Consider the following 25,947-nt stretch of genomic DNA (forward strand, 5'->3'; position numbering starts at 1 on the left):
CATTACAGAAGCCACAGACAGTAAACATTCTACTGTTGCAAATAATCACATAACCATTATTACCATAAGTCAATTACAAACCAAAACATTCAAACAAGTATTAATATAAAGTATTCATGAATCCAGGGTACATTAAGATTTTCAACTGTCCATTAGTGCAAATAGCAATCCAGCAGGTTTCGTATAAACGCTGCTCTACTGAATTAGAGGGGACCGTGATTCAAAGGCGAACCTTGTGTCCTGTCTCTGGGCGATCCTCTTTTCCCATCGGCTGAATTGGAATGTGAGGATGACGAGATATACAGGGTGAACAAAATCAGTAATACTGCCAGGTGTGACTTTATGCGAACAAATGGGTGGATTTGGATGTTTGAGCCTCAATTCCAAAGATCATTCCACCATGTGGTAACCTTAATTTCTTTAATTTTCCTTTTTAACCTCTTGGGCCTGCTGTATTACTTTGGCAAAGATTCTGTGGGCGGCAGCCAATTTTATCAGAATCTGGTTCAACTCCTCCGGTAGGAGTTTTAAGCTTGTCATGTTTCTCATAATACTCCCCTAGAGTCTGTCGGAATTCATCAGTGGTATTTAAATCTAACCCCTCCCTCTTGTGAATGTCTATCAGTTGAATGAGGCACACCATGACTGATATGTCTGGTTTGATGCAGAATGTAGTGTTAGTAATGTTGCAATGTACAGCACAATATTAAGAACATAAGAAATAGGAGCAGGAGTAGGCCATCTAGCCCTTCGAGCCTGCCCCACCATTCAATAAGATCATGGCTGATCTGTCGTGGCTCAGTTCCACATTCCCGCCCTCTCCCCATAACCTTTAATCCCCTCTCTTATCACAAACCCATCAACCCGCGTCTTAAAAATATTTAGCGAGGCAGCCTCCACCACTTCAACGGGCAGAGAATTCCAGAGATTCACCACCCTTTGAGTGAAGAAGTTCCTCCTCAACTCTGTTCTAAACCGCACCCCCCCCCCCCCCCCCCCCCCCGCCTTTATCTTGAGGCTGTGCCCCCTAGTCCTACTGTCCTTTCTGAGCGGGAAGAGTGTCTCCACCTCTATCCTATCCATCCCATTCATCATCTTATATGTCTCAATGAGATCTCCTCTCATTCTTCTAAACTCTAACGAGTACAAGCCTAGTTTATTCAGCCTCTCCTCATAGCTCAACCCCCTCAACTCCGGCATCAGCCTAGTAAACCTCCTCTGCACTCCCTTCAAGGCCAAAATATCCTTGCGTAAGTACGGCGCCCAAAACTGCACACAGTACTCCAGCTGCGGCCTCACCAATGCCCTATACAGCCACAGCAAGACCTCCCTACTTTTATATTCAATCCCCCTCGCTATGAAGGCCAGCATCCCATTTGCCTTCCTGACCACCTGCTGCACGTGCAGGCTGGGTTTTTGCGACTCATGCACAAGGACCCCGAGGTCCCTCTGCACCGTCGCCTGCTGCAGTTTTTCGCCACGTAAGTAATAATCCTTCCTACCATTGTTTCAGGGTGATGATGAGACAGTATTTCCCTGCTCTTTTCTAAGCCACCTGAGTTATGTCTGTGACAAGGCTACAAGCTTCTACTGAGCAATTTAGGCTAGTGTTTGTTCTGAAGCACATAGTGCATTGCTCATTTAAGTAAACTGGATACGGGCATGCAATTATTTCATTAGTTTGCTGACAACATGTCCAGAGTAGTACCTCTGAGTCTCCCTTCTTTCTCCACTGAGTATAGTAAAGTGCCATTGTACCCTGATATCCTCATGGATAATCCCTATATTTTCTACCTCAAAAACCCTCAATCCGACCTGATTATGGTGAGCCCTAATTATCATTCCCAGGACTTTCCCTGGAGTCCCTTTGCAGTTGTCATTGAACTAGACTTCGGTCACTGTTGCATCTGGCAGTTACCCATAGATAAGTGTTCCATCTGCTCATCACTAATCCAAGATGAAACCTGTCTGCTGTGTACCTGGTTTAGGTTTTCCCTTAACTGCTCTATCATCCATTGTCCATATACACTACATAAAGTCTGGTTCTGTTGTCAGTCATCATCCTCCAATTTTTCCCAAATAATTTGATTGTCTTGGCATGTCCTTCTAATGCAGCGACCATGTGGCTGCTGACTGCATTCCCAGTCAGTTCCCCTTCAGCATCTTGCTGATTGACCTCATTAATGGAATTCGGTGTCTGTTTAACCTGTTGGGTCAGAATCCTCAGTTTATTGTCCAGGTCGGCTAAATCATGGGCGTCAATGGTTGCTACCTCTAACCCGTATGCTGTGGCCATGTCATTAACTAATGCTTTCTTAGATCTTTCCTGTCTTTCATCCATCCTTATCTTCCATCTATCCTTATCTTCCATCTTAACAGCCTGCAAGTCAGGTGGAGGTATAATCTCTTAAGCTGAGGAGAAAACCATTCTGGCAGTTGGGTCCCAGCTATGTCCACCACCACAGGTACCAATTTGTGGTGGATGTTGTCATATAAGATTTTCCCTGTATGTTTTAGTATCAGTCCATTCTATGGTCCAGGGGTGGCTTCAGAACAAATAGAGTGGGATGGTTTGGGGGTTAGTTTCAGCCCATTTCTTGTTTTATACAAGGCAAAATTCCCCTCTGAGTGTCCTGGAGCACCGCTGCCCTTTCTCTAGGCTGTCAGCCAGACATTCAATTTCAGGGCACCCATCATTTGAAAATCTCCACCATTCCCCTGCTATGGTGTCACTCAAATAACATTCAGCTTGAACTGCCATTTGGTTTTTTGTGTATCAGCTGCTGGCTGTTACACCCAAACATTATACTCTTATTGGATGCACCCATGACACACTATCATTACATTTTCTCCCTGTCAGGTGGGGCAAGCCATAAATAGCCAGGATACAAAAAGTTCATTTTGCTTGGGGTGTCCTGAGTGCTTCACCTGATGAAGAATTCGCTGAGGTAGATCTTAAGTTGCATTTTTGTTGTCCTGAGGAGATCAATGTAATTTCTGCTGCTATCGCGTCTAATATTTGATGTATATACATGTATTTACTGTCCATGTCTCCCCCCTTTTTTGAACGCTATCGACAGTGGTGTGGTCAGGAGGACCTAGGTGTATTGATTTTCGCTTGCACTTGTTTTTTTTTTCTTTCAATTGTGAATCACTGCCAAGCAAATTTTTCTTTAAATCGAAAAGTATATGAGTCATGGAGTCTTGGAAAAGAGCTGGTTTAAACTGGCCAGCAAAATCAAGGCAGTCTGTTTGTTTTAGCAGCAGTCACCTTTGGCCCTAAGGACTTAAATAGTATTGGAGTCGGTTTGTCATGACCTGAAGAAGTTGGCTTTGTTACCTCCTGCAGGACGTGGGTGAGACAAGGTGCCATGAGTGCCTTGCGGGTTCGAAGGCAGAATGAATTTAAAATGTAGCAGTTGTCTCGATTTTAAAATTTAACACGATCACCTTGATTTTAAAATTTAGCGCTGTTGCCTTGGTGATTTTAAAATTTCACACCATGGCCTGGACGTCCTATCTTATCTGGAGAAAGGTGGCGAAAGAGCATGGCGTCGGGCTGTGTTGGTAACCTGGTTAATTGTACTAACATTATATGGACAACATGGAGATGAATTGGTTGCATTTAACCATGAACATTTTGATATAGGTCGGTCAGATTGCAGATTGAGGGATTTGTAAGTGGGTGTTTCCATCAGAGATTCTTGTACCTTGCATGGTTCTGCATTGTAGGCTGAATTTCACCTTGGATTTCGTTATTCGGCATTTCCATTAACAAATTGCCAAACAGAGACTCATCCTCTAAATTATCCGTCTCATGGGGCTCCATCATGACATCCTCACCTGGCTTCCATACCTATGTCTGTTCGTTGGACTGCACTGGGGTCTGTATTCGGTTCAGGATTTGGGAGTCCTTTATCCTAATCAACCTATGTGTCTGGTCCCTTACCCAGGTGGGGGATGCGGCATCAGGTGTACCCATTAAAATAACCTGATGTCATTTAGTCAGGGCCTCACCATTGGGTCTGAGGTCAGTAAGACTCATGTTTATAGGGGAATTCATAATGCTGCGAGGGTCGTCGTCTAGTGAGTTACATCAGTTCTTTAGGGTGTGCAAGTGTCCTGTTAAGTCCAGTTCAGTCAGTACACCTAGGGATACTTCAGGTGGGGAAGAGGCATTTGGCTATAGCGTGATAGGGATAAGGGTCTGGTGGAAGTGGATGAGGAGGTGTCTGGGGAAATATGTTTACTGGTGAGGCCACTCTGGTCACCTAGTGTCATCCTCTCCTATCTCTAATGTGAGATGGTGGAAGTGATTATCCTGAATCCTGTAAGCTTTCAATTGATTTACATGGAACCAACCAGTTTCCCCTTTGGCAATCAGGACCTTGTACACTGAGCAGCTTATTTTGTCAGTGTGCAGGCTTGCATATCTTGGACAAGAAAGAACTGGAATTGTAGAGGGAAATCATTACCTGCTGGCCAACTGTTTATTTTATGGGATGTACTCTTTTATCAAAATATGCCTTGCTCTGTTCCTTTTTAACTTCTAGTCGGACAGTGAAGGCTAACTAGGCTGCTTTAATGTTTTTGGTCATTTGCTGGACGGCTTTCTCATGACTGTTGTGATAGGAGGCTCAGTTAAGTCAAATCCCAGTAAATATTCAGCTCCCCTCAGGCTGGCCACTCATTAATGAACCAGTAGAGCTGGAAATGGTGTTACATACCATCTTGAGGGCAAAGAGAAGCACTATATCCCATGTCATGTTGTTTTACTGCACAGTTTTCCTTTTAACATTTGGTTTATGTGCTCTACTGGATTCCACTGGATTGTGGATGGTAGGCAGTGTGGAATTTCTGCTTGATGCCAAACAGTACCATAACGTTCTACATCACCAGCCCTGTGAAATGTGTTCCTTGATCAGACTCTATGCTGTGGGGAAGATCTCATCGTGTAAACACTTGTTGGTATTTTTTGCAGTGGCCTTAGCTGTGTTGGATCTAGTGAGGAATGCCTCCACCCATTTGGTGACAGTGTCTGTTATTACCAGGATGTATTTAAATCCATTCCTGCATGGTGGTAGTGAACCGATATAATCAATTTGAAGGTTTGTCCAGGGGCCTTTTACTGAGCGTGTGCGCCTTAGCTCAGCTTTCCTGGCCTACCTATCGGGGTTGTTTTGAGTGCAAATTAAGCAATTTTCATTATAATGGGTGACATCATCGTGTAGTTCGGACCACCAAAGCTCGGTTGTTGTCTCTATTGCTTGATGTCCATGTCCGTCATGGTATTGGTAGATGAACTGGTTTCAGTCTTGGATAGGGGCACCTTACATGCTTGCCTTCAATATTAAACCATCCTGAATTTGTATTTCGACCTTCCATTTCTTGTATGGGGCTGGGTAGACTCCTTGTTTGTTTTAGGGAATTGTCAATGTGCTGTGCCTGGACCAGGTTGGCTATATTAATTTGGTAGATGGCCACAGCGTTTACTTGCTCTCCTATGGGTGGCTGCCAAAGTTGTCTTGTACAGGCACCTGCTTTGGCCAATGCATCTGACTTGTATTGCCAGGTGGGGAGGCTTCTAACTTTTAACAATTCCATATGTACACCCTTCCATGGCCTGCTGAATATATTGTAATAGGAGGCTGATGATAGGGACTTTCCTATCAGAGTATATGCTGGTGGGGGTTGGAAATAAATCTGGATGACTGACTATGTATGCAACTGCAGCTAGTTCAGCAGCTTGAGCACTCAAACGGCTAGGTAGTTTGAGAGTTCTATTAGTGGCTGTCCCTGTTGATGTTCCACATAAATGTCACATCTTGTGATCCTGGTTCCATCCTCTATGGTGGATGAACTATTTATATAAATTCTTATGGCTGATTGTCTGTTGGGTAATTCTGTTTTGTCCCTGATCGTGCTCCTGTTGTTTCAGTATAAACGGACGTATGGGGTTCTTTGTGGCTATAACCTGATACTCGTGGATCTTCCCCATAATTTAAATTATCTGCCAAGAACGTGGGCATTTTGGTTCACTTACGGTGGTGATGTCCCCACCCTGTAATAATGTCCAACAGGCAGCACAGACCTGGCTTACCAAGCCGTCTTTAAGGCAGCCATCCAGCAGAAGCTGGGTTGGGGTGTGTTCAGTGAGAATTGCTATTGGGTTTAATCCAATAATATAGGCAAAAGGCTGCATAGCCCAAAATATCATGAGCAGGTGTCATTCGCACCCAGAGAAGCCCTGTTTGACTGGATCTAATACTCGTGAGGTGTGGGCTACTGGGCCTGGTCTACCAAGTCGTCCTTGTAGTAATACTGCCAAAAGTGTGTGGTCGCAACCTCTAAGACCAGGGCTCACCTGACGAAGGAGAAGCGGGCGCTCCAAAAGCTAGTGGCTTTTGCTACCAAATAAATCTGTTGGACTTTAACCTGGTGTTGTGAGACTTCTTACTGTGTGTACCAACAGCCATGCCTGTGGGTGCTGGAGACACATAGGTCACATTCCTCTCTTCCCAACTAAGGGTTAAGGTGCCTTATGTCTGGTAAACATAGTTTACTCAATCTTGGTTTACATTTTTCTGTTCAACCTTTTTACTTTGTAGTTCCCAAATACGTACTTACCATAAGTCAATAAACCTCTCTGAATTAAATGAGAAGTTGTAAATTTAGGAATGTTAACAAACAGTAAAGAAGATATTTTTAAAAAAGTGCATTGCATCTGGTAAATTTACTGCACAAATGAATGATCCATTACTAAAGGAGAGGAAGGAACATATGCCAGTCACAAGTTTGTGTTGTTCATTATTGTGCCATTCCAAATTAGTCATTTGCATATTCTCAAATTAGGATTGTAGAACTGTAATTTGTCCGAAGTTAATCTCTGCAAAAGAAATCTGAACTCTTTCAATGCTTGCAGACTTATACATATTAGCTCACATACTAATAAAGTTAGTCTTAGAGCCTTGAGAAAAGTCTTATTTCTGTCATGTTAACCATTAGTATTTTAGCTAGGATTTATAAATTGCCAATTAAATTTATATAACTAAATTGAATAGTCTGCTTACTCCCTCCCCGATTCTCATCCACAGTGTTGGAGTTATAATATTAGAATAGATCATTTGGGAGAGTTGCTCTACTGGTTAAGGAGAATATCACAGCTGTACTGTGGGAGGAAACCTCAGAGGGTTCATACAGCGAGGCAATATGGATAGAGCTCAGGAATAGTCACAATGTTGGGGATTTACTATAGGCCACCCAACTGCCAGTGGGAGATTGAGGAACAGATATGTAGGCAGATTTTGGCAAAGTGTAAAAGTAACAGGATTGTTGTGGTGGGAGATTTTAATTTCCCCTATATTGACCGGGACTCACTTAGTGCTAGGGGTGTGGATGGGGCAGCGTTTGTAAGGAACATTCAGGAGGGCTTCCTGAAACAGTATGTAGATAGTCCAACTAGGGAAGGGGCCATACTGGATCTGGTATTGGGGAATGAGCCCAGCCAGGTGGTCGATGTTTCAGTAGGGGAGCAGTTCAGGAACAGTGGCCACAATTCTGTAAGCTTTAAGGTACTGTTGGACAAAGATAAGTGTAGTCCTCAAGTTAAGGTGCTAAATTGGGGGAACGCTAATTACAACAATCTTAGACAGAATCTGAAGAATGTAGACTGGGGGCACATATTTGAGGTCAAATCAACACCTGGCATGTGGGAGGCTTTCAAGTGTAAGTTGATAGGTATTCAGGACCGGCATGTCCCTGTATGGATGAAGGATAAGTATGAAAGTTTTGGAATCTTTGGATAACAAGAGATATTGTGAGTCTAGCCAAAGGAAAAAGGAACTATGTGTCAAAGCTAGGAGGCTGGGAACACGAAGCAAGTGTGGAATACAAGGAAAGTAGAAAGAAACTTAAGCAAGGAGTAAGAAGAGCTAAAAAGGGTCATGAAAAAGCATTGGTCAGCAGGATTAAGGAAAATCCCAAGGCTTTTTATACGTGTATAAAGAGCAAGAGGGTAGCCAGGGAGAGGGTTGGCCCACTCAAGGTCAAGGGAGAGACCTATGAGTGGAACCAGAGGAAATGGACAAGGTATTAAATGAGCACTTTGCATCAGTATTCTATCTATAACCCCCATGACTTGCCTGGGTTTGCAGAATCTCACTAACTGTCCCAGCTGGAGACAATATACATCTCTTTAACCTGCGCTTAACTCTCTCTCCACTCACATTGTCTGTACCTTTAAGACTTGATTACCTATAAAGACTCGCAATCCAATCATTATTTTGTAAATTGAGTTTGTGTTTTTATATACCCTCTTTGTGAACAGAACTCCCACTTACCTGGCAAAGGAGCAGTGCTCCAAAAGCTAGTGACTTTTGCTACCAAATAAACTTTTTGGACTTTAACCTGGTGTTGTGAGAATTCTGACTGTTTACCCCAGTCCAACACCGGCATCTCCACATCACAGGGGAGGTCCCAGGGGATTGGAGAATAGCTAATGTTCCTTTGTTTAAGAAAGGTAGCAAGAATAATCCAGGTAATTGTAGGGCGGTGAGCCTTACATCAGTGGTAGGGAAATTATTGGAGAGGATTCTTCGAGACAGGCTTTATTCCCACTTGGAAATAAGTGGACCTATTAGTGAGAGGCATCATGGTTTTGTGAAGGGAAGGTCATGTCTCACAAACTTGATCAAGTTTCTTGAGGAAGTGACACAGATGGTTGAGGGTAGGGCAGTGGATCTTGTCTACGTGGACTTCAGTAAGGCCTTTGACAAGGTCCCTCATGACAGACTGGTGCAGAAGATGAAGTCGCATGGGATCACAGATGACCTGGCAAGGTGGATATAAAACTGGCTCGGTCAAAGACAGTGGAAGGATGCGTTTCTGAATGGAGGGCTGTGACAAGTGATGTTCTTCAGGGATCAGTGCTGGGAGCTTTGCTGTTTGTAGTATATATAAATGACCTGGAGGAAAATGTAACTGGATTGATTAGTAAGTTTGCGGACGACACAAAGGCTGGTGGATTTGCGAATAGCTATGAGGACCATTGGAGGGTACAGCAGGGTATAGATCAGTTAGCGACTTGGGCGGCGAGATGGTAGATGAAGTTTAATCTGGACAAATGTGAGGTAATACATTTTGGAAGGTCTAATATAGATAGGAAATATACAATAAATGGCAGATCCCTTAACAGTACTGATAGTCAAAAGGATGCGGGTGTACAGGTAGACATGTCACAAAGTGGCAATGCAGGTGAAGAAGATAATCAAGAAGGCATATAGCATGCTTGCCTTCATTGGCTGGGGTACTGAGTTTAAAAATTGGCAAGTCATGTTGCAGCTTTAGAACCTTTGTTAGGTCACATTTGGAATATAGTGTTCAATTCTGGTCGCCACACTACCAGAAGGACTTGGAGGCTGTACAGAAAAGATTTACCAGGATCTTGCCTGGTATGGAGGGCATTAGCTACAAGGAGAGGTTGGAGAAACTTGGTTTGTTCTCACTGGAATGACGGAGGTTGAGAGGAGACTGGATAGAAGTCTACAAGATTGAGGGGCATGGACAGAGTGGATAGTCAGAAACTTTTTCCCAGGGTGGATGAGTCAATTATAAAGGAGCGTAGGTTTAAGGTGCAAGGGACAAGGTTTACACAGTAGTGGGTGCCTGGAACTGGTTGCCGGGGGAGGTAGTGGAAGCGGATACCATAGTGACTTCTAAGGGGCATTTTGACAAGTACATGAATAGAATGAGAATAGAGGAATATGGTCCCCGGTAGGGTTGGGGGTTTTAGTTAATTCGGGCAGCATGATCGATATAGGCTTGGAGGGCCAAAGGGCCTGTTCCTGTGCTGTAATTTTCTTTGCCCTTTGTTCTATAAAGAGGATTGGCTAAATAATAGAAGACAGAATTGGGATAGGAGAGGTTTTGTCAGGATGGCAACCTGTGGCTAGTGGAGTGCCACAGAGATAAGTGCTGGGCCACAATCATTTATAATATGTATCAATGAATTGGATGAGGGTAGTTAACATACTATTGCCAGGTTGTGGATGACACAAGTAAATGAAACAGAGTTTACAGTGGGATGTAGACATGTTAAATGAGTGGGCAAAATCTTGGCATATAAATGTAGGAAAATGTGGAGTAATGCACTTTGGGAAGAATAAGGGAGCTGAATATTATTTAAATGGAGAATGGCTGCAGAACGTCACAGTACAGAGGGATTTTGAACTCGTGCATAAATCACAAAACGTTAGCATGCAAGTTCAGAAGCTAATTAGGAAGGTAAATGGAATGTTGGCTTTTATTTCAAAGAGAATGGAGAATAAAAACGGGGAAGTTTTGCTGTAACTACATAAAGCACTAGTTAGACCACACCTAGAATACTATGAACGGTTTTGGTCCCCTCATCTAAGGAAAGATATACTGGCATTGAAGGCAGTCCAGAGAATGTTCCCATATTGATTCTGGGTATGGAGGGGTTTTTTTTATGAAGAGAGGTTGAGCAGTAGTTCTCACTGGAGTTTAGAAGAATGAGAGGCGACGTTATTAAGACATATCGGATTCTCAAGGAGCTTGGCAGGGTAAATGCTGAGAGGTTTCTCCTTGTGGGAGAATCTAAGACCAGAGGGCATAATGTAAGAGTAAGAGTTCCCCAATTTAAGACAGGGATGAAGAGGGATTTGCTGTCTGAGGGTTGTGAATCTATGGAATTCTTTACCACAGAGGACTGTGGGAGCTAGTTTGTTAAGCATGTTCAAGGCTGAGATAGATTAATTTTTAATCAGTAAGAAAATCAAGGGTTATGGGGATAAGGCGAAAAAGTAAGGAAGAGGATTATCATATCAGATCAGTCGTCGTCTCATTGAATGACAGAGCAGACTTGATGGGCCAAGTAGCCGTCTACATTTTATGGTCCTAATTTTTATATTTCAAAATATAATTAAATAGAATGTACTTTTTCTTTTTTTTTTAATAAGATATACTTGACTTCCTTTATATTCTTGCACCTGGGTTCCAAGACAACTTTCAAAAACGCAAAGATTGAGAACTGCTGACGAAGTGTGAACAATAAAAATGTACGCTGTTGCTAAAGTTAGGTTAATCTCTGCATTAACAAAATGACAAAAAAGCAAAAACGGCTGCAATGTAGCAAGTACAATTTACAGCCGCTGGAGAATAATTGTTCCAGGTCAACTGAAAGAGAAATATCTTTTAATGAAAAATTGATCTCATTTGTCTTGTTTCTAATCTGCACTCTGCAGCACTTTCAAATGGTTTAAGGTTCCAGTAGAATGTTGCAGAATGAAGTTATCAGAATGATGTTACCCCTGAAAACTGTTCAGTTGAATTGTTAATCTAACTAAAATATAGTATTCTAAAAAGTTAGAAATTTCAAATTCATAGTTCATTTTCTGTTATGTTCCTGCTTGTTTAGGTGATGACCTGGATGTTCACAACCTTTTCTGTCTCTGGGTTAAAGGACAAAGTTCATCATGTTGAGACCCTCCCTCAGTTATTTGCGCTCATTTCCCCAGAGCAGATTGACATTCCACCGTTTGTACTGGAGTACGATGCTAGGGTAAATCAACAGATTACTCTGTCCTGGTACTATTGTGTAAACTTTGCACTTTGAAATAGTAATATTTCATTTCAATGTCAATTATTAGATTTGGTTTTTTGATGAATGTTTATTTCCTTTTCATAATTTGAAAATCAGTTGTCCAATTCCAGATTCATCAGCATTTACCTTTTTTTCCTGATTGCAATCTGCAGTTTGGTCATCTGTTTAGATTGGGAACTTCCTTGTGCTGTCTGGGAGATGTCTCAGAAGAACTGGTCAAAGTTGATGGGGAATAAAAAGTTTTACTTCTAATCATAAAACCAAAATGGAATGATACACCTTATCTATATTTGAAGTCATTTGCAGTCCCTTGGGTCAAGAAAAATGCAACTTGCCTGTTATTGAACATATGACAGTTCTCTTTAAAGCTAACTTGCAGACATCCATCAAGTTTTTACTTCCATTTGCTTTGTATCTTGTCTGTACCTAATGCCACCTTACCAGAAAGTAGGCATATGGAATCTAGCAATCATGTTTTGCCATTCTATAGCAGGGCAAGCAGACAAATGATTAAGGGAGGACATATGAGAAACTGAAGTGAAGTTCCTGAGCTTCAGTATGAGGGAGCTAAATTTGCATTACCAATTAAAAAGAGAAATTCCTAGGTTAATAGTTCTTTGTACTTCAGCTTATTTCCAAACTTGCATGTCCAGTATGATGAGTTGTAAAACCCCACATCTCCTGTGTCTTTCCACCCCCTTCCTGAGCTTTCCCAAGAGAATAAATATTGCAATTATTTAACTTCAATAATGTCGAGAACAAGTGAATCCAATATGGGTTGAGGAAGGGACTCACATATAACAATCTCCCTAGCTTCTTCATGATCATCTTACTGATAGCTGATTTTTATTTTGCGTCTTTTTTGAATTGAATTTCTGAAAATGCAGTGGCAAGATTTGATTACTGAGGACTCTACTAGTTTGAGGACATTGCAATAACACTGCTGTCCCTTAAACTAAGACTAACCCGATTGTAAATTTGATATTCTAGAAAAAATACATAATTCTGAATCATTTTGAGTGAAGCTTGCATGTTCCTGAACTGCCACTCCCTGGTTTTCAATTTGCCTGAAGGAAAATGATAAAATCATAATCATAAAATCATAATAAATGATAAAATCATAATGTCATAGTGTAGAAGGAGGCCATTCAGCCCATCAAGTCTGCACCAACTCTCCGACAGGGTACTTTATCCAGGCCCTTTCCCCAACCTTATTCATGTAACTGCACACATTTACCATGGCTAACCCCCTAACCAACAAGGTGGCACTGCTGCCTCAGCGCCAGGGACCTGGGTTCGATTCTCGGCTTGGGTCACTGCATGGAGTTTGCACATTCTCTCCCTGTGTCTGTGTGGTTTTCCTTCAGGTGCTCCGGTTTCCTCCCACAGTCCAAAGATGTGCGGGTTATGTTGATTGACCATGCTAAATTGCCCCTTAGTGTCCTGGAGATGCGAAGTTTAGAGGGATTAGTGGGGTAAATGTGTGGGATTACGGGGACACGGCCTTGGTGGGATTGTTGTTGGTGAAGACTCGATGGGCCAAATGGCCTCCTTCTGCACTATAGTGTTTTAGAATTCTTATGATTTCTATGATCTTCGAGTTGGCAAAAGCTGTTTGTGCAGAATCTGAACTGGTGAACAGCACTACAAATGCTTTTTTTAAAATCTTGACAGTTTCTTTTGATGTTTCTAGGGGATACATTTTTTATTAAGATTAAATTGGAATTTGAAAAAAAACCTTGAAGGATTTCTTGCTATAATCTGGTAAATTATGGACATTATGGAAAATTTGTACAGTTGGTTTGTCAAATGTTGACTGATTTTAGCAATAAGCTTTCTGAATAAATGGGAATTGCATACAGTTAAGTGTATACAAGTATATAGTAGGAGTATAAATGATTTGGAGGAAAATGTAACTGGTTTGATTAGTAAGTTTGTGGATGATACAAAAATTGGTGGATTTGCGGATAGCGATGAGGACCATCAGAGGAACTTCAGGATATAGATCAGTTGGAGACTTGGATGGAGAGATGGCAGATGGAGTTTAATCCGGACAAATGAGGGAATGCATTTTGGAAGGTCTAATACGGATAGGAAATATACAGTAAATGGCAGAACCCTTAAGAGTATTGTTAGGCAAAGGGATCTGGGTGTACAGGTACACAGGTCACTGAAAGTGGCAATGCAGGTGGAGAAGGTGGTCAAGAAGGCATTTGGTATGCTTGCCTTCTTAATTAAAAATTAATAATTGGCAAGTCATCTTGCAGTTTATAGAACCTTTGTTAGGCTGCACTTGGAATATAGTGTTCAATTCTGGTCAATTTCAGAAGGACATGGAGGCTTTGGAGAGAGTATAGAAAAGATTTACCAGGATGTTGCCTGGTATGGAGGGCATTAGCTACGAGGAGAGGTTGGAGAAATTTGGTTTGTTCTCATTGGTACGATGGAAGTTGAGGGGTGATCTGATAGAAGTCGACAAGATCAAAAGACATGGACAGAGTGGATAGTCAGAAGCTTTTTCCCAGGGTGAAAGAGTCAATTACTAGGGGCACAGGTTTAAGGTGTGAGGGGCAAGGTTTAAAGGAGATATGAGACAATCTTTTACAGAGTAGTGGGTGCCTGGAACTCGTCACCGGGGGAGGTAGTGGAAGTGGAAACAGTAATGACTTTTAAGGGGCGTCTTGACAAATACGTGATAGAATGGGAATAGAGAGATATGGTCCCAGAAGCGTTGGGGGTTTTAGTTAAGTCGGGCAGCATGGTTGGTGCAGGCTTGGAGGGCCGAAGGGCCTGTTTCTATGCTGTAATTTTCTTTGTTCTTTGAGTATTTTAGCAACACACGTTGTGCAGTTGTACTAAAGGCAACAGACTTTTGAACATTGTCTTGCCTTTGTAATGAAGGGATTAGAATGGAAAAAAGGAAATCTAATTCTAAGAATAGTGAAATGACTATCTCCCTTTTTTTCCACAGGTTAATGGACCTTACCAATATTCATGTCCCTCCTCGCCAGATCTATGAAGAACCAGCATGCCATTGATTTCTATATCCAACTGCATATCAGACGTTGAATGATCTGAATGAATAAACGTTAATATTCAGAGGCCTTTTTTCCTCAGCTCTTTTGAACTTTTTTAGAATAGCATTCAAATTGTTATATGCAAGACAAAATGCAAGCGGCAGCAACTTCTATTTTTATTTAAAAATTATTTCTTAGATCATGCGTTATAAATTCTAGCAATTAATTGGTTATTGTTTCCACTGGCCTAAAGCCTGTTGGTCAAATCTCACTCAAAATTCCTGCAAGAGGTATGAAGGAAGGCTTAACTTTATTCTAAAGATAACATCTTGAATTTTCACTTTTTATTACTTAACAAAAATATTTCAGTGCCTGTTAACTTCAACTGAACAATAGTAAAACTTGTGCATAAAGCATGTATCTGAGTACAAGATGAGTGATATAATATTGACAATTCATTCAGGATATGGAACTTTTTAACAGTTTTTTTGTCAGGACCATTACAAGTCAATACTTGATTCTTACTGGTATGTCACTTATGAGTTTTCTAAAACCTAAACAACTTCAAGCTGTGCATCAAAATATACTCAGGCAAAACTGAAGTGAGCTGATCTATAACCAGAAAAATCTCTTATATGCTCAGTTTCTATGTAAATAAAGCCAAAGTGAATATGCTGCAAAATTTCAAGTTGACAGCAGTTGTCTGTACTCCAACTTCAATTCAGTAAAGCAACCTCCATATGTCACTCTTCCTCATAGACGATTCATACTTATGCTGCAGGTAAGCAGTTAGACACAGGAGTACTGCAATTACTTTGCCTTTGTTAAGAAACATATCCCAAAGGCACTAATTTAGTTTTGAAAGGTATTAATACATTATGTAAATACAATTCAAAACTTCAATCAAAGGATTGTTGACAAAGATTAAATTTAGGCAAACACACTCTTGGTGTTGTTTTAAAAATGGTTCACTGGTCAGAAGGTCATGTGTTAATTCGAGCATTCCTGCTCAAAATAGTTGGTCTTTATGGATAAAGGCCAATGGGTTTTTAACATTTTATTATCGATCCTGTTTCCAAATGGGCTTCCTTATTGAAATTATATTGAATAATTTTACTTTGCAGTAGAAATATCATTGGTTCCTATTAATAATTGCTTCTACAGTACAACCTTTGTCAAAAGTCTTTCAGATTAATTGAAAGTTCTTAGTTCTAGTCAAAAGTGACTGGCTTTCAAATCTTAGATTTTACCGGTTGTTGAATGCAGTTGCAAACGCTGAATGGAAGGGATTATTATCTTCGTTTAAAGCAATGCAGATTTTTTTTCTCGTTTTGCCACAGAAAATTTGATTCAGAAAATACTTAAAAGGGAATGTTAGAGTCTTCAAGTACTTTTTCTTTATAAAATTTAGTGGCCATAATATGTAATGAAAATATGTTGGACTATTATTCCATTTAAAATTCATAGTGATTTTCATGTGTCTAGTTACATGATCAGTGCCAGGTTTGAATTCTGCCCTGACTGGTTGAAAGTCCATTCTGTCATATTTTCAGGCAACTAACTGGCAAAAACTTGCCGCACAAATATAAATTGAGTACTTATGTTGGTACTTAAATTCCTACTTCAATCAGAACAGAAATGATTGTTGTGCAAATGTCACAACCAACACAATAGGAAGTTTAAATGAAAGTAGGGTTAGGACACATTGTTTTGTGATTGGGTAATATTTTTATCTGAGATTTTGTCAAAGTATTTTAAAACTGAAATAATGTTTTACTGTGTTGAGAATTGTAAAGATTTTTTTCTTATGATTTTCAAGTCATGATAGCTAAATTTATCCTGTCTGTTGTAAATATCCTTTGTTTACACTACAGTTGTAAATGCACATATAAAATCATTGCACCACGTCCATTAAGAGCATTTTATAATATGTTCATATATTGGATATTAGCTTTGACATGTTATTGTAATAATTTTCATTCAATTATTTTTCACATGTACATTTTCATAGAAGCATAGAATCCCTACAGTGCAAAAGCAGGCCATTTGGCCCATCAAGTCTGCACTGGCCATAATCCCACCCCACCCTACCCCCCATAACGCCATGAATTTACACTAGCTAAATTCCCCTGATGCTAAAGGGCAATTTAGCACAGCCAATTCACCTAACCCTCACATCCTTGGACTGTGGGAGGAAACCCCAGCACCTGGAGGAAACCAACACAGATAGAGAATGTGCAAATCCACACAGACGGTGACCCAAACCGGGAATCGAACCTGGATCCCTGGTGCTGTGAGGCAGCTAACCACTGTACTGCCCCAATGTTATGAACTTGCTTAAAACTTCAAACAGAGAATTGTGAAACTAAGCAGTTCTAATGAAATTGAGGATTTTGTCCTTTTTTAGGTAATAGTGGCTAGCTCTTCTGGGTTATAGAATGAATTCTGAGTTTACTTTGAGCTTCTGATTCATTGCTTTCACCCAAGAACACAAATCATGCCAATAGATGATTTTGCATGACAGCCAATATTAGCTTTTCCATTGAGGGGTTTCCTCCTGTCTCTCTGGTCATGAGCTAATAAAATGGATCATGTGTTGGCTTTGATGTTGAGATGTGTATTTGAATTCATAATTGTAAAGAGTTGTGATGCCAACATGTCCTCCACAATACTGAGGATTGTCGTATTTGGCTAAAAGCTTCTGTCAGCTTGAGAGGTACAAATGATGTATATGTATTTCTTTTGAGGCACATACATTGTGAGCAAGTTTCTTTTTCAAAACTTAAATCTGAGTATTTCAGGGGATTTAAAGTAGCTACAAAATATATTCATTTTAGTTGTTTTCCCCATTTCAAGAGGAACCAAGACTTAACAAATCTAATGGTACATTTCTTGAACAAGGAATGAGCTGCAAACAGTGGAGCCAGTCCAAAGATGCACATTCTTTGCTTAATTGCTATTTGCTCAATGCACAACCTTCCACAAAAAGCTATACAAAACTCAATGAATATGTATATAAAATTCTGTATTTCCATATTCTGGTTCCATTGCTAATCTTCACACTAATAGTTAATTACTGTCCACATTTGTCCAAATTTACGGTATGTTTCTTATTTTTCACTCAATTATGTGGTTGCATCACTTGAAATATAGCATATCACTGAAGGAGAGTTCTACCTAATGGGAACCAAAACTTTAAAGTAATAGGAGCTCTGATTTCCAATTGCCCAACAAGAACACCCAACATTACAAATGTTGCTATGGAATATTAGATTTTTAGGAGAATGAAGGAAAGAAGAATCTCCACTGGGAATGAAGACATGGGAGGAGGAAAATTCAAATTTTACCATTGCTCTAAGTATAAACTGACATTACTGATGTCATTTCACTTACTGAAGGATTTTAAATGCTAAGCAAATTGAGTAGCATCAGAATATAACGTAGCTCTTGTATAAAAGGCAGATTGTGTTTAAATTGTAGTCTTTTATCACATGTTGAATACAATTGCAAGTATCTGAAAACAGCAGCAAAATTATTCACAAATTGAATTTTACAAATTTGCAAAATGAATGCTGCTTAAATTTTAAACTATTCTGTATTAGGACTTAAATAGAATGCAATACTTCACAGGTCTTAATCTGACCTTTGATATTGATTATTGCTTTACAGTGCAGAAATATTCCCTTTCCATGTTGTCTTAAAAAATCTTGTTCTATTTTCCCCCCCTGCATCCCATCCCATGATACTTGGAAGCATCTTATTCCTGTCTCCATCTTTTTTGAGAGAGAAAGACCGTCATCTCTTCAGCAATAGAAAAAGAGTCAGCTGCCTAGATCTAGATGATTGTTTTTTTATATGCCAAAAAGCTTTGAATCTGCAATCACAAGTGTGTGGCTAACAATATTGCTGCCAAATGATTGATTTTATATATGCAGACTTCAACCACAGTACTAAGAGATGTATCTTGAACATGAAATTCTCTTCTATTTCACTTAAATGTCATCCTTGTAGCTAAACCTCACGCTACCCCAGCTCATGGTTCCTCACGTTGTTCATGTACATAATGTTTGGTTCTGTTATAATTTGTGTTAAAACTGGTTTCACTGTTATTTGCACAGTTTTTGTTTGGTACAGATGTGTTGATCTTGTGTGCAAGAACTTGCCCTATTTGGGCAGGGAAATTTTATTTTGTGTTAATAAAACATTGTCAATCAAGTAAAAGCCTTGAGTACTTTGTGCTTTAATAGTTTTAGATATGTATTCAATTGCTTATCTTTAGTTACCCAAGTAATCTAAATTGAGTTTGAATAACCTTTTGAAAAAATAGTTTCAGTAATTGACTCCATATTTTAAGGACTAAAGTGTGAACTTAAACTCATTAGATGTGGGATAAAATGGACTTCATGCTTTCAGCTCTCTGAATCTGTTATATAACTGTTTTATTATTTATAAAAGAAAATGTATATCCTATTTATAGTTTTCACCACTTGTCTGTCTATAATCAGGCCAGGTTCATGCTTAAAGGTGCTGCATTAAAAGCACAATGAAAAGATGAATAAAAACCTGTTCACGTTTTTAGACTGCATTTAGTTTCTAGTAGTCCTTGAATGTTATGAGAAATCTGAGGTGGTTGCACAATCGTCTTGAAAAATACTGACATAACTTGAAGCAAGATTATGACGTGCTGGTGAAGTTAGAATCTCTACAGTGCAGGAGGAGGCCATTCAGCCCATTAATCTTGCACCAAGCTCCTATCCCATATTTACCTGCTAGTCGTCCTGATACCAACAGGCAATTGAGCATAACTCACCCATCTTTGGGTTGTAGGAGAAAACCAGAGCACCTGGAGGAAACCCATATAGACATAAGAAATAGAAGCAGGAGTAGGCCATCTAGCCCTTCGAGCCTGCCCCGCCATTCAATAAGATCATGGCTGATCTGTCGTGGCTCAGTTCCACCTTCCCGCCCTCTCCCCATAACCCTTAATCCTCTCTCTTATCAAAAACCCATCAACCCGCGTCTTAAAAATATTTAGCGAAGCAGCCTCCACCACTTCAACGGGCAGAGAATTCCAGAGATTCACCACCCTTTGAGTGAAGAAGTTCCTCCTCAACTCTGTTCTAAACCGCCCCCACCCCCCCCCCACTTTTATCTTGAGGCTGTGCCCCCTAGTCCTACTGTCTTTTTTGAGCGGGAAGAGTCTCTCCACCTCTATCCTATCCATCCCATTCATCATCTTATACGTCTCAATGAGATCGCCCCTCATTCTTCTAAACTCCAACGAGTACAAGCCTAGTTTATTCAGCCTCTCCTCATAGCTCAACCCCCTCAACTCCGGTATCAGCCTAGTAAACCTCCTCTGCACTCCCTCCAAGGCCAAAATATCTTTGCACAGGTGCGGCGCCCAAAACTGCACACAGTACTCCAGCTGCAGCCTCACCAATGCCCTATACAGCTGCAGCAAGACCTCCCTACTTTTATATTCAATCCCCCTCGCTATGAAGGCCAGCATCCCATTCGCCTTCCTGACCACCTGCAAGCTGGGTTTTTGCAACTCATGCACAAGGATCCCGAGGTCCCTCTGCACCGTCGCCTGCTGCAGTTTTTCGCCACGTAAGTAATAGTCCTTCCTACCATTATTCCTACCAAAGTGGACCACCTTACACTTGCCAACATTAAATTCCATTTGCCATTTCCTGGCCCATTCGCCCAGCCTATCTAGATCCTTCTGCAGACTCTCCACACCCTCCGCACAATTTGCCGTTCCCCCAATCTTGGTGTCATCAGCAAATTTCGACACCCTACACTCGGTTCCCTCCGCCAGATCATCTATATAAATGGTAAAAAGCTGAGGCCCCAGCACTGACCCCTGGGGCACCCCACTAGTCACCATCCGCCAATCCAAATAGCACCCGTTGACCCCCACTCTCTGCCTCCTATTTGACAACCAATCCTCTATCCACGCTAACACCCTACCCCCAACTCCATGTCCCTCGACCTTCTGCAATAACCTCTTGTGAGGTACTTTGTCAAACGCCTTCTGAAAATCCAGAAAGACCACATCCACCTGCTCTCCTCTAGCCACCGCCCTAGACACATCCTCATAGAACTCCAGTAAATTTGTCAGACATAGGGAGAATGTGCATACTCCACCCAGACAGTCATCCAGGGCTGGAATTAAACCCAGGTTTCTGGTCCTGTGAGGCAGCAATGCTAACCATTCTACCACTGTGCAGCCCATAAAAAGAGAGGAAATCAACTGGGGTATATCTTTTACAAAGAGTACATGGGATAAGTTGGTTTAACAGCCAACTGAATAGTTCTAGAGAAAGATGGAATTGAGGGAGGTGCTAAGAAAAGAAACCAAGTGTTGCGATCATTTAGTTGTGGATTTGTTTGCTGATTAGCCTTTTCCTAAAATTCTCCTTTGAATCCATAATTTATTACCAAATTGGTTTTGTTTGAAATAGTAACCCCTCTCGTTCATTAATTATGATGCAATAGAAAACTGGTTTCGAAAAATTGAAAACATTTGATTCTCATCGATTAACTGACATCTGAACGGTTACACTGAGTTACATTGAATACATCCATTTTACAAAGAATGTAACAAATGGCCAGGTAACAGATGTTGGATTATTGGAGTATGCCTGTGCTTTAAACAGCTGTGCTCATAGCAATGCCTTTGCAAGTAGTGAGTGCACACATGGGGGGGAGAATGGAATAATTGGCTAGATGGTTAGCACATGGATCAGATTAGTGCCAACAGCATAGTGTTCAATCCCTTACTGGCTCTGACCAACCCGGACCAGCCTCATCCTAGCAGTAGTAAAAATCACTGCACTTTGGTGATGATTTGCTGAACCACATCAGAGACTGAACTTGGGACAGAAAACACAAGAAGAATAATGCCAAATGACCTATATAAACGTAGCAATTTGCTTGATTTTCATTGGTCATATGCAAAATTAACCCAAATGATTCTGTTAATCAATATATTAAGAATATATGGAAGGGAAAGCAGAGTTGTTGCAATGCGTGCTTTTAAAAAAAAAGCAGAGAACTGTTGGATAGGTAATACCTATATTTAAGAAGGGGATAGAAAGTGACCATGGAATTGTAGACCAGTCAGATTAACCTTGGTGAGAAGAAAAATGATGGAATCCCAAATAAAAAAAGAATAGAAGACCATCTTAGGGACCAAAAGCATAGTAATGAAATAGCATATACTTCAAAAGGGTATTTTTGTTTGACCACCCTTACTGAATGTCTACCATTTGTTACCTCCACAAAACAATGTTAATGTAGTCAGTAACTCATTAAATTTTGAGAAGGCCTTTAAGGTGCTCAATGTTGTGCATATTTAGTTCATGGTTCATCTATTTTAGTGTATAATCTTTAGTTTTAGGCATTAAAATTTAACTATAGAAAATGGAGCATATGCAATTAAAGCAAGCTTGGAGCCTATTACATATAAACATTGACAATTTGAGAGATTAAAAAGCTGGAAAGATAACCTACAGCAATTGGTCAACATGGTGTCACCAAACTAATTTATCTTTGGTTTGAACCATGTAAGAAATTGTACCTGTTTTTGTAAGACTATGGTTGGTACCCATTTCTCATTTGTAGCATCATAAGAACATAAGAAATAGGAGCAGGAGTAGGCCATCTAGCCCTTCGAGCCTGCCCCGCCATTCAATAAGATCATGGCTGATCTGTCATGGCTCAGTTCCACATTCCCGCCCTCTCCCCATAATCCTTAATCCCCTCTCTTATCAAAAACCCATCAACCCGCGTCTTAAAAAATATTTAGCGAGGTAGCCTCCACCACTTCAACGGGCAGAGAATTCCAGAGATTCACCACCCTTTGAGTGAAGAAATTCTTCCTCAACGCCGTTGTAAACTGCCCCCCCTTTATCTTGAGGCTGTGCCCCCTAGTCCTACTGTCCTTTCTGAGCGGGAAGAGTCTCTCCACCTCTATCCTATCCATCCCATTTTACCCACTAACACATTTTTTTGTTGAAATGAGCATTGTTTTGCTCTGTCTGCTTTCCTGCTGCCTTCAGACTTTTGAATGGACCTACCTTGCATTAAGTTGATCTTTCTCCACATCCTAGCTATGCCTGTAACACTACTTCTGCACACACTTATTCCCTTCTCTATGAACAGTATGCTTTGTATAGCATGCAAGAAACAATACTTTTCACTGTATACTAACACGTGACAATAAATGACATCTAGCAATTTGAAACTGTTGTTGAGGCTCCATATCTCTGAAATTTCTGGAGGTGATAACAAATCAAATGTAGTTCTCAACTTCCTCTGTAATAGTAGTAATGCAGGTGAAATTTGGGTCAGTGTTTCTATAAGATGCCAAAAAGCTATGCATAAACCTTGCTGTCTTGAAGCTTTTAAAGAATGTTTCTGCTAATGGATTGGTTAATAGATGACAAGGTGTGGATTTTATATGCTGAATGCCTTTTACTTTTAGATAATCTTCAAATTCTTGACGTAAACTGCGAACCGTTATCACTAACAATCTGTTCCTGTTACAAAATCAAGTCTTACTAGTTGGTGGCATCTACTCTTAAAGAGAAAGTTGAGAACTACATTTGATTTGTTATTACCTCCAGAAGCTTCAGAGATAGTAGAGCAACAATAATAATCTCACATTCCAAGATGATACATGAGAGCAAAACAAAGCTGATTTCAACGAGGAACTCGAATGCTAGCACAGAATTATGCTATGAATGAGAAACTGGGCACCAGCCATAGTTCTGGCAAAAAATTCTTACATGGTTCAAACCAAAAATGAACTAGTTTGATATTTCCAGAAGTACCAAGTTCTTTAGTCCTTGCTGTGGGGAATGCTACTACAGAAGACTTAGTTGAATCTGAGTTGCCTGATGATTGTGACTCAACTACTATACTACATGAGAATGATGCAGAATTAGTTCCAAGAGAACAGTCTATTGAAATCCCAAGTCTTTTAAGGTCAAGGACAGCCAAATTCCAGAATGTCCTCTACAACCAAAGAGAAATAGACAAGCTCCTAATCAACTTTTTAATTGACTGTATAATAATTAATGATGCATAGTACTGTCTAGAGTATTACTGACCCTATGTATAACATCATAATTTGTTGTCATTAATACAGAAGTGAAAGAGTTGCAGGTTGCTTCTAGAGCTGATATGATTTGGGTGTTGCAGGCTGCTACTTTTACTTTATTTTGTACTTATCTCTTTCAATAAAACCTGTTGTGTATTATTTTAAATTTATGTGCACAAATCACATCTTTCTGTTAAAACCCACAACGTTAACACATTTAGGACCTTATCCACTGGATCCCTTCAGAGAAATTTCAACTATTTTGTGATGCAGTGGCTTTGGAGAATAGTGATCTTCAAGGATCTTTGTCACATCGCAAGTTTGGTTCCTGGCCTTACCGGATGAACATGAGAACATGGAGCAGGAGTAGGCCATCTGGCCCCTCGAGCCTGCTCCACCATTCAATAAGATCATGGCTGATCTTTTCGTGGACTCAGCTCCACTTACCTGCCCGCTCACCATAACCCTTAATTCCTTTACTGTTCAAAAATCTACCTACCTTTGCCTCAAAAACACTCAATGAGGTAGCCTCATCTGCTTCACTGGGTAGGGAATGCCACAGATTCACAACCCTTTGTGTGAAGAAGTTCCTCCTTAACGCAGTCCTAAACCTGCTACTCCTTATTTTGAGACTCCTAGTTCCAGTTTCACCTGCCTGTGGAAACAACTTCCCTGCCTCTATTTTATCTATTCCCTTCATAATCCTGTGTGTTTCTATAAGATCTCCCCTCGTTCTTCTGGATTCCAATGAGTTTAGCCCCAGTCTATTCAGTGTCTCCTCAAGCCAACCCTATCAACTCCTAGGAATCAACTTAGTGAGTCTCCTCTGCACCTCCTCCAGTGCCAGTATATCCTTTCTCAAGTAAGGAGACCAAAACTGTACACAGTACTCCAGGCGTGGCCTCACCAGTACCTTATACAGCTGCAACATAACCTCGCTGTTTTTAAATTCCATCTCTCTAGCAATGAAGGACAAAATTCCATTTGCCTTTTTAGTTGCCTACTGCACCTGCAAACTAACTCCTTGGGATTCTTGCACAAGGACACCCAAGTCCCTCTGCACAGCATGCTGCAATTATTTACCATTTAAATAATAGTCCATTTTGCTGTTATTCCTACCAAAATAGATGACCTCACATTTACCAACACTGTGTGAGGGACTGGCAGATGGAGAACACTCATTTAGACTATCTATATCCCTTTGCCAACTTTGTGTCCTCTGCACACTTTGTTCTGCCACTCATCTTAATAAGAAGTTTCATAACACACCTGACGACAGGGCAAACCCCGAAAGCTAGTGGCTTTTACTACCAAATAAACCTGTTGGACTTTAACCTGGTGTTGCGAGACTTCTTACTGTGTTTACCCCAGTCCAACACTGGCATCTCCACATCATGACTACTCATTTTAGTGTCATCTGTGAATTTTGACACACTACACTTGGTCCCCTACTCCAAAGTATCTATGTAAATCGTAAACAATTGAGGTCCCAATATTGATCCCTGAAACACACCACTAGTCACTGATTGCCAATCAGAAAAGCACCCATTTTTCCCCACTCTTTGCTTTCTGTTAGTTAACCAATCCTCTATCCATGATAATACATTACTTGTAACACTGTACACCTTTATCTTATGTAGCAGTCTTTGGCACCTTGTCAAATGCCTTCTGGAAATCCAGATACACCACATCCACAGGTTCCCCACTGTCCACTGCATATGTAGTGTTCTCAAAGAATTCCACCAAATTAGTCAAACATGACCTTCCCTTCATGAACCCATGCTGTGTCTTACCAATGGGACAATTTATATCCAGATGTCTCGCTATTTCTTCCTTGATGATAGATTCAAGCATTTTCCCTATACAGAAGTTAAGCTAGCCAGCCTATAATTGGCAGGATTGGCAGGAATATAAATTGTCCCTAAATCAGTTTCCCTCAATCTGGATGGCCATAAAACATTAGACAGGGATCGTGGGTAGAGAGGTGGCCTGGTGGTGTTGAGATGGTGCCGCGGGCTCGTTGGGCCGAAGGGCCTGTTTCCCAGGCTGATTTTTGTTCTTTGTTGTTCTTTGTCTACCTCCTTTTTTACACAGTGGTGTCACATTTGCTGTTTTCCAATCTGCGGGAACCACTAGCACATTTGCTATTTCTCCCACCATCTCTTTTAGTACCCTGGGATGCATTCTATCAGGACCAG

General features: G+C 40.6%; 1 protein-coding gene across 1 annotated transcript in view; it reads left to right on the forward strand.

Moving 5' to 3' along the window:
* Positions 1-18,867, forward strand: part of gdap2 (ganglioside induced differentiation associated protein 2) — a 56,758-nt gene extending 37,891 nt beyond the window's left edge. Inside the window, exons 12-13 of the mRNA XM_080203758.1 lie at positions 11,435-11,578; positions 14,592-18,867. Coding sequence (XP_080059884.1) covers positions 11,435-11,578; positions 14,592-14,639 — 192 coding nt within the window. The 3' untranslated portion in view covers positions 14,640-18,867. The remainder of the gene's footprint in view (positions 1-11,434; positions 11,579-14,591) is intronic.
* Positions 18,868-25,947: the final 7,080 nt, after the last annotated feature.

Source organism: Carcharhinus amblyrhynchos, chromosome 15 (assembly GCF_965287045.1).
Source record: "Carcharhinus amblyrhynchos chromosome 15, sCarAmb.v2.hapA, whole genome shotgun sequence".
In the NCBI taxonomy this organism is placed as follows: domain Eukaryota; kingdom Metazoa; phylum Chordata; class Chondrichthyes; order Carcharhiniformes; family Carcharhinidae; genus Carcharhinus; species Carcharhinus amblyrhynchos.